The sequence below is a fragment of the Durio zibethinus genome, chromosome 22, assembly GCF_047325235.1.
Source record: "Durio zibethinus cultivar Kanyao isolate XHJ-2024 chromosome 22, ASM4732523v1, whole genome shotgun sequence".
Lineage (NCBI taxonomy): Eukaryota > Viridiplantae > Streptophyta > Magnoliopsida > Malvales > Malvaceae > Durio > Durio zibethinus.
In genome coordinates, this window is record NC_143183.1 from 17,604,723 (window position 1) to 17,614,473 (window position 9,751).

Below are 9,751 nucleotides of genomic sequence, written 5' to 3' on the forward strand. Positions count from 1 at the left end.
TGTCATCTCATTGAATGGTAGGTGAAAAATATTGTCTCAGACTACCACCTTTCAACAAATGCCGAAACTATTATATTGTTTCCTTTGGATGGCTCCGAGGATCTATTTTCTGGGAAATTAGTACATACGAAAATTCTGTATCAAATAATTTTAACATTGATGCTAGGCAGGGCAGGAATGTGAAGCAGAAACTAAAAAACCTGAGAAGAAACATGCCAAAGCCTCATTTCTAATAAAAATAAAAATGCTTGATGCAGAGAAAGGCAGTAACACTCTTTACCAAATGTTTTCCTTATGAAAAATATTACAAACTCACTCCAAATCTAAGACCCAACAAATTTCCTCAAACACATTATTACATTGGATAAGTAACAATGGATTTGTGGGGGAACTCCATTGATTACCTATTTCAGCGTCCATTGGAAGGTCGGAATACTGTATAGCCATTGATGCCACATGCCAGATTAGAATACTCTGGGCTGTAGAATGGGTAACCGTCAACATCTGTATTCCTCATGCTGAGTAAAGACAGATCGGAAGAAGCCATTGGCCACTGGGTTGGGACCATTCCATCAATTTGTCCATTGGCATAAGGTAGGGGGTTACCTTGAGGAATAAATTCCCTCAGGGTATCGAAATGGTTGACCGAGGAGTTATTGAAACCTCGCTGGAACGCATCATCATGGTAACTCCGTGCTCGCTCAAACCTGCATGAGCCACTCGAGGATCCCATCTCACCCGACATGCCTAAATTGGATGGAAAAGAAAATTGCCGGTTTAATAAATGTGTCCCATTGCCAAGAGAATGGAAGCCTGTTCCAGCCCTAGCTGCCCTCCCAACATTGTGTTCCTCATCAAGCAAGTCATTGATGATATCAAGGTGCGGAAAGTCATCTGCCAAGACACCTTGGCTCTGCCGTCCAGATGTACAGGCTGGAAACTCAGTTAAGAAGTGTTCCTGGGCTCCATTATGCACAGACTTGTACAAGTCAAGATTTTGGATCTCACTATTCAACGAAGGATCAGAATGCATACTTCTACTGCCATCCCTTTGAGAACTCTCCATCCACTGGGGAGCATTCAGCAAGGTATCCCTAGTTACCGTGCCAAACGGAAAGCCTGATTGGACTGAATTTGGATCCATCCTCTCAGAGCTCTGGGGTATATATGCTGGTGCAGATACCAAGGCAGGTTGCAAGTATACTGACGATGAGTTAACTCCTGAGCTAGGGGAGTTGGGATGAGTAAAAACTGCTGAACTAGAAGCAACTTGATTACCCATTATGGCAGCATTTCTGTAAGATTGAGGAACATAACTAGTGGCTGGGGATGGGTCAGGACCTAAACGGCCAGCTGCACTAACTGAACGAGCAAGAAAAGTAGTAGTTTGAACCATAGAAACAACAGGTGCAGTTGGCCTAGAACCAGGAATTAGGGGAGCACTTAAGGGCCTTGACATCACAGGTACTTGTGAGGTCATAGGTTTTTCAGTTGGTTTCAAAGTTGTAGCCTTCTGAGTCTCAGATTTTAACATACCAGTCATTTGGAATGATATACTTGAAGATGCAGGTTGATCACTCATTTGCAGGCTGTTTGACAATGTCTTCCTAACTTGCATAGAATCTACACTGCTAGTACTCCTGCACTCCGACCTAAGCTGAGCAGGTGGAAGATTTCTGGGAGGGCTTCTTGGAGAAAATGGTATAGCAGCTGTCTTCTCTTTAGGTCTTTCTAAATCAACTGGATCTTGTATGATTGGCTTCTGTTGCAGAAAAACTTCCTATTGCATTGAAAAGATAAATGTCAAATTATATAGTTCGTCAAGCTGAAAAAGTCATACAATTGTAAAGTGAAAAAACAAAAGTTAAGAGCTTAATGAGATGGAACATAAATATATAAATAAACCACCTTCCTAACAGCATCCTGCTCAACCCATTTTGTCTGATCCAACGAGGCAACAGCAGCCTCAGACTCAGATTCACCAGCCTTACTACTTTCAGAAACATCATTTTGGTCCCCTGCATCTAATGCAGGACAAGAAGGCCTATTATCAGATTCTGTAGTCCAACTACTGCCATCACTTGATGTTTTGCTTCGCTGGTTCTTTCCTCTACAAATTTGAAGAGCAAAGTGAGATAAATGCCTTGTCTTATCATCAAGAAGCACAGAAAGAAACCTAAGCAACACCTTACCTGCTCAGTGATTTTTCATTGTGGTTGTCTGAAAATGAGTTCCCTTTACAGGACCCATTCATTACCACTGATGGTACTGAGTCTGTAGAACACGTTGATGAACTATCATCCATTATAGATGTGCTGCTTTTATCAGCTACTCCATTTTGTACACATGATAGCCCACTTATGCCACTGCTACTGACTTCTGCGGGAGGAAGAATTTCGGATGTATCTGTATCCCAATTAACAGGACTAACATCTCTGTCTTCTAAGTCGGGCTGAAGAACTTCAATGGCACCATCAACTGAGTCAGAAATATCAGAAACATCACCCAGAACACCAGTCTTTTCAGGCACTGGCTGCTCCTCCAACATCATAGAGGTTTCCTTTTCATCATCAGGTTGGTCTTCTTGGTGCTTCTCCTGTGCTGCCACAATAACCTTTTCCTCCCTCCCCTTATCTTTGCTTTTCCGACTATTACGTTTTTGCTTAGCCTGCAGTACGTAAACAGGGGAAAATGCATTGCATTCAGAAAAGGGAAGAAAAAACTTTACAAATTTATTCTCTGCCCTCTTAATTTTTAATGAAAGTGAAATATATATATATATATATAGTATATGTATATATATACACACACTTCAAATTGCTTTCAAAAGTAAATTAGGGGATTTTTCTGATAATCACCAGAAAAAATAAATTTGGAACATGCGAACCATGTTTTATTTCATTTTGTTTTGCTCAGGTGGTCCCAGGAGTGTGTTTATTCTGATATCTGCTTATCACCATGCCAAAATCAAAATAGAAATAAATAATAAAAAAAAGGATTATACCTGTTTTTTCTTTGATTTTTTCTCCTTTTCAGATGCTCCTCGTTTAGCCTTCTGCTCGCTTTCAGCCAGCCTTGCAGCTTCTTCACGGATGAGTTCTTCTTGCCTTTTCAAAGCAACAACTTCCTGATAGGCAACTTCTACCTTGTTGCTGTATGTAATCAAAAAATTAGGGCATCTATGGGTACAAATAGGAAGTATCACTATCACCCATAAATATAGTATAGAGATAGCTGAATAGAAGTTTGAAGCACTACGTGAAAAATTAAGAATCCAATCTTGCCATTGAGCTGACAAAGAGGTCATATAAAGGAATATAAAATCATAACTAACTGCATTACCACCTAAATTTGTGCACATAAAACATCAGAAAATAAGACAATAAGTTATTTCTAAAGAGAACTATTTTAGCCAGTAAGTTTAATAAGATAATATATTGCCCTCTCCCACTGAAAGAGAAGACGCTGCTGTGCTAGTGCATTCACCATCCTGGATAGTGTTTTCAAGGTGACTAGACACGTCATGCAGATATAGGGATGCCTTGTGTAACAGAATACAAATCACAAATCACAAATCCCAGTGAGAAAGGTTTTGTAAGAAAACTGCATGCTAAACTAAATTTTAAAGCAAGGGCAGATTAAATATAATAGATGAATCCAGAATGCATTTTTAGTCAGCATAAGAAAATTCTAAGCATAACTTCAGTAACTCCTCAAAATAAGTTCAATAAAAACAATCGGTCTTGCTATCACAAGTTGACTTCCATTATAAAAGAAAAAAAAAAGCATATAAAATTTGCAATTCTCAGAAAAAGAAAATGACTAGGAAAACTATGAGAGACAAAGATCCATTGAAGTTATATAGTGGATCGCATCAAATATTTACCCTCCTATTGCTTCTTTAAAACTGTCGTCCCACAGAAAAATGTTGAGATACATTCAAAAATATTTCAAGTGTAAACAACTTATTTTTCCTTTCCCTCATGATTTCCGTGAACCAAATCAAGCAACTTATTTGACAGTAATACTTAATACTCCCTTGGGTCCATTACTAGATAGGAGAAACAAGAAAGCATTAGATCCATACACATGAATCACCATATTTATAAATGCATATACATTCAGTGACCAATCCTAGCTATAAGAACACATACCAGTATTTCCATAAGTAGTGAGAAAAATCAATAACCTATTGTTAGTTGAATGCAAAGTCAAAAAGAATATGGTACCTGAAAATATGAGCAAGGATAAATATTTCCACTGTCCTGCGACCCAATTCTGTAAGACGCCTTTCATCACATTCAACTGAATCCTTGTTGAAATCCTCTCCAGAATTTCCATCCTACAAAGAATGAACAGACTTGGTGAGGAAAAGAGAAGCTGAAACAACACTTTCTTACTCAAAAAAAGAAAACAAATTCATGTACAGGGAAGACTTTGTTTACTGTTGCTGTAAAAAGACAAAAATAAACATGCCAGGCCAGGGGCTTGAATTATCTTTCCTAGAGAGGTACATGGGAACAGAATTAACTTCTACGAAAGAGAGAGCACCAATTCTTATAGACACCAAGACAGAACTCATGTTAGTCATGTATAAGAAAGAGAAGTAACAATTCCACTACAGATGTTTCCATCAATCAAAAAAATTTTTAAAATGGAACTTTATTAATTAGTCTATACTTGCTTAAACCCAAGTGATGTTCTTACTCATTATAACTTATCATCACTATCCAGAAACTTACCTTTGTTCGATTCTGAGGACCTTTCTCATCTTTTGGAGGTAGTGGTTCCAAAGCAGCCCTTTCTAAAAGTAGTAGCACATCATCCACTAACAAAAACATATCTTTGTCCACATGAACAATTGGAGCTGGCATTTCTTCAGCATCTAATAATTTTGACTTGGCTTTCTTGCCCTTACTCTGGCCTTCTAGAGCCTTCAACCCACTATAAAGTGAATCCATTACCAAAGTAGATGTCACTTCCTTCTCTATAAAAAAGTGCTTCACAACTACTTTCAAAATCACATCTGTTTTCTCCCTGGACATTCGGCACCTGGCATTTTGGTCAATCCCCGACCAGAAAGCACAGATGCTGCAACAATTGCAAAAAATTAGTTAGAGAAAAAAGGCAACAAAGAGATAAAAGGAGATCACCCAATAAGAAACAAAATCACCAAATATAAGCCATTTAAAACATGAAGAGCATAAAAGAAAAGTCACTAAGTCAAAAATAATTGAGGCCACCTTTGATGCATAATGTCAAGGCAAGAAGGAATTTGATGCTATGAGAACAAAGATTAAAATCTAAGCAGAATGTCAGGCAATAGTAATAGGAAGAAACCAATTCACAAGAAAATCCTTTAAAAGGAAAGCATTCAAACGTAACATAACTTTTAAAGACAGATGCCGCACACAATTAAAACTCATATTCAGTGTTATACATGAGTAATAAGTCATTAAAAGCACAGAGTATAAAATCATTTACCTTGACCACCTAGCTTTGTCCTCTATCAACTTCCCTAGCTTTTGTCGTCTCTCATCCAAAAAACGGCGACAAATTTGCTCTACATTTGTCAAATATACTCTAACAAGTTCTCTCCTATACTGACAATCAAGGCAACGAAAAGGCCGGTCTGCTTTCTCCCTACAAATACAAACAAAATATTATTTGCTCATCAAGATGGAAAAAACTAAATCAGCTAAACAAAATTAACACAACAGATTAACTTGGTTGTAACATACCAAGGCCATAATTTCAAAATAAGGAAACAACTGCATGCAAGGAACCCCCTTTAACTATAATGACCTCATTGCTAAGACAACTTTATCATCGAAGATATAATACAATGGAAGAATGAAACAATTATCAATCAACAGTTTCACCCCGAATCTTAAATTTGCTAAAAACAGGGACTGCAAAAGTTGCGTTGATGAGCAACAAGGACGACATTCAAAGTCTATATATGTAATGATACTACTAATATAGACAGCCAAAGAAAATGGGAAGGACTTACTTAACCCTAAATTATAAAAGTTATCTAATAAAGATAAGTATGAAAGGAACAGTTATGTAAGCATTGAATGAAGCACTACAGGCAGAAGTTTGCTTATCAATAAATTGCTGATTACCTGATGACTTGAACTCGAGCTGTTATGATAAGTGTGTCAGATTCTATAAATCCATCATAAACTTTTGAGAGCTCCATAAACTTTTTCCATCCCCAGTCATGCTCTTTCTTCGAAAATCGATGTAAAGTATCTGCAATTCACAGCAAGTTACTCATATTTCATGATCTCTGTTTGCGCCACTAAACTAAATTTGAGCCAACCAACCTGAATTTTTTGATTTCTTTGGATCTTTATTAACGACAGCTATTGTAAACTGTGCAAAATGACTCCAACCTGTCTCAGAATAGAGCAAGGAAGCATACAAGTTCAACAACATAATACAAGATTAGCGATAACAAATCCAATGTGTAGTTTATGATAACATCAAACCTGGTAGAAGTTTGTCATGATTAGCAACACAGAGAAACAATGAGAGATGATTGCAAACTTCACAACCTTGTGGATAAATTAAAATGTACCTGTCAACCATGGCAAATGGCTCAAATCAAAAATAGTGAATTGGCCCTGCTAAAAAGCCATATGCTTCTTTATGACCAACAGTATAAAGTTTAAAAGATTTATCTGTTTGTGCATACAAGACCATATACTCCACATAAAATTTCAATATTATATGAAAGAATAAGAATTCCGGAATGAAAATTATGAATTTGACAAAGCAGAGACATAACAACCAATAACATTTGAACCCCATACCACTTGTAGCCACCAACTTCAAACACATTACTGCGAAGTTCTCTTTTGTTAATCTGTGAAAATTTCTCTATCTTCCATGTATTATTTCCATATAATTCAGAAGGTTTCGGCCCTATAAAAGAAGTGAACTCAGTTTAAGAAGTTTTGATCATAAAAAAAGGATGAAGAACAAGAACATATTCCACATACTTCAACTAAAAATGGCAAAATAAAGAAAGTAAAGATTGAGAGAACTGCTAAATAAGTATTCCCTAGCCCAGCTTAATTTGTAATTTTTGTACACTCAAATAGTTCAGAGTAAGCATCATCTACTAGAAAGCTAGACAATTCACCTATCATTATAAAGAAATAAACTCAGTTCAAGAAGTTTAATTCATAAAAAGAAAGGAAGAATAACTAAATATATTCCAAACAATTCATACTTAAAATGGCAAAAAAAAAAAATACAGGTTGAGAAAACTTTTCCCTAGCCCAGCTTAATTTGCACTTTCGGTACACTCAAATAGTCCAGAACAAATATCATCTACTAGCAAGCTAGCATATTCACCTCTCATGTTATATGTTTCCCATGGTATTATGCAACAGGAAGAAACAGTTTCTAGTCAATTGCACCTTGTAGAACTCCAGATGACATTTAAAAAAGAAAATATAAAGTAAATAGCTCCTAGAACTACAGATGACATTTTAAAACAAAGAAATCTGAAGTAAATAATTCCTGAGACCTAAAACCCCATTGCTTGACTAGATACCATGAATACTCAAATTTTACATGCCCGGTAACAAAAATTCAAAAAGATCCCTCCTTTTCATCCATCTGGTCAACTTGCATATCTAGGCGTACTATAGATAAGAAGAAACAGGTTGGTTAGAGAAATATCTTTTCAATCTATCTTTTAAGAGGTTAATGTGTCATGAGAACCAGGCTTCAGTACTTAACCTTCTATAATCAACCATCAATCAATGAGTTAGAGCTTGAAAAACATAACTTCACATGAAAACAACAATAAACAAGTTAAAACCATCTATGATAAAATAACTCTCAAGACAACAGTAGTCCATTTATACATGCTTCAACAACCCAATCCACCAATTGTAAATATGATTATAAGTAATTTATAAACAATAGAGAACCCCTCAGCCGCATTCCAAAATTTAGACAGAATATTTGCAATAGACTACCCAAAACTGAAAATGCAAGCCAATTTTTTAATCATGCCATTCCAAGTTTTTTAATCACTGGATTTAGTATATAAAGGATTCAATCTAAAACTTCAATAGACCTTATAACTGTTGAGAATAAACAGACAGCATACAAACACATGTTCAAAAGAATAAAGAGCACTCAACTGAACATGAAAGTGATCCAAAAGCATACCATCATCATCACCATCAGAGTCCCAGTAAGGGGGTGAGGTTGAAGGTGTTCCATTTTCCACCTGCTCAGACGACCGCCACTCTGCCAATGCTTCCCCTGATTGACAACGCTGCCCGCTTAAAATCCCCTCCACAGACCTTCCCACTCCAGACTCCTCACTTGCAACCCCAGCCATTTCCCCCCTTCAAAACTCCTTCCGGCACTCCTTGAGCTCCACTTGCTACAGAGTCCAAAACCCAGATAAGAAACCACTCAAAATTAGTAACTCTTAAACCTCACCTTGAAATGCAAAATCATTAGAAATATCATTTCCATATAGGCATATATGCATATACCCTCTACCCAATTTTTTTCACCGCAGCATCTAAAAAAAAACCTAAAATTAAAACTACAATTATATCAAAATATCCACAGCCCCTTTTACATTTAAAATTACCGGAAAACCAACTGATACAAACACGATTTTTAGGTTCATATGCTATTGATACCAAAGTTTTTCAAAACTTAAATATATATGTATATAAATTTAAAAACATATTACTAATTTAATTAGCAAATTCAACGACTACAATCAGTCAAATTAAAATACCAAAATCAAATAATTCCACATCAAAAAATCTTAATGAATCAATAATCTAGCTCAAAAATAAACCAAACAGAATCTGATGAATCAACCCATAAGACCCAAATAAAAAAACCATCTCAGACCCCAATTGGATGAACCGCAATCAATTAAACCCTTAAATGAAAAATAAAGATCGCCAGATTGAAAACCCCCAAAACCCCGCTCAAAATCAAACCCTAAAAACCAAATTTTAAAAAATTAAAAAAAAAAAACCCAACAAATAAAAGAAACATTAAAATTATTTGTACGACATCGAATAGATCGAATGGTGAAAACGAACCTCGAAATAGAATAGTCAATAGAGATTTTTTTGGTTCAAAATGCAGGCTATGGAAGCTACCTTGAGATTCTAGAGAGAGAAAGACAGAGAGACAAAAGAGTAAAAAGGGAAGAAGCAAAAGAGAGAAAAAGAGCAAAGAAAAAGAGACGAGAACCGAGGAAAAAAAATAATTTTTATTTATAATAGCAAATTCTGTAATTCTATAATTCAATTTTTAACAATTTACTAAAATTTTTTATTTTCTCTTCTCTTAAAATGAAGAGATATGAAAAAAGAAAAATTAAGGTATCATTGCGTGTTTTATATTTTATATTTTTAAAAATTTTATTTTGTTTTATTTTTATTTTATTTTAAATTTATTAAATTTAAAAACATATTTGAATAAAATGTTTTTATTTTTAAAATGTGAAAACAAAAACATGTAAAAGAAATTGGTTAAGACTTTTAGGCTTCATTTGTTATTAATAATATAATAATATTTATTAATATATTATAATATTATTTATTTAATATTATTTTATTAATTTATTAATATAATATTATTTATTAATATATTATTCATTAATATAATATTTATATAATAAAAATATTATTTATTAATATAATAATTATGATGTCACTATATTATAATGTATAGATCCGTATATCTA

At 35.0% G+C, this 9,751-nt stretch overlaps 1 protein-coding gene across 5 annotated transcripts; it reads right to left on the reverse strand.

Moving 5' to 3' along the window:
* Positions 1 to 201: 201 nt before the first annotated feature.
* LOC111306699 (TNF receptor-associated factor homolog 1a-like) lies at positions 202 to 9,249 on the reverse strand. 5 transcript variants are annotated; one of them, XM_089751982.1, is made up of 13 exons: positions 9,162 to 9,249; positions 8,197 to 8,416; positions 6,822 to 6,933; positions 6,498 to 6,586; positions 6,333 to 6,401; positions 6,129 to 6,258; positions 5,485 to 5,643; positions 4,743 to 5,091; positions 4,230 to 4,342; positions 3,005 to 3,152; positions 2,193 to 2,668; positions 1,909 to 2,110; positions 202 to 1,780 (listed from the first exon to the last, which is right to left on the reverse strand). In XM_089751982.1, the coding sequence occupies exons 2-13, from the start codon at positions 8,369 to 8,371 to the stop codon at positions 410 to 412; spliced, it is 3,393 nt and encodes a 1,130-aa protein (XP_089608108.1). In that variant the 5' UTR covers positions 8,372 to 8,416; positions 9,162 to 9,249; the 3' UTR covers positions 202 to 409. The 5 variants fall into 5 exon arrangements, with proteins under 5 accessions (XP_089608108.1, XP_089608107.1, XP_089608109.1 ...); XM_089751981.1 differs by having other exon boundaries at positions 9,102 to 9,249; XM_089751983.1 differs by having other exon boundaries at positions 8,169 to 8,416; positions 9,102 to 9,249.
* Between the last annotated feature and the right edge of the window lie 502 nt (positions 9,250 to 9,751).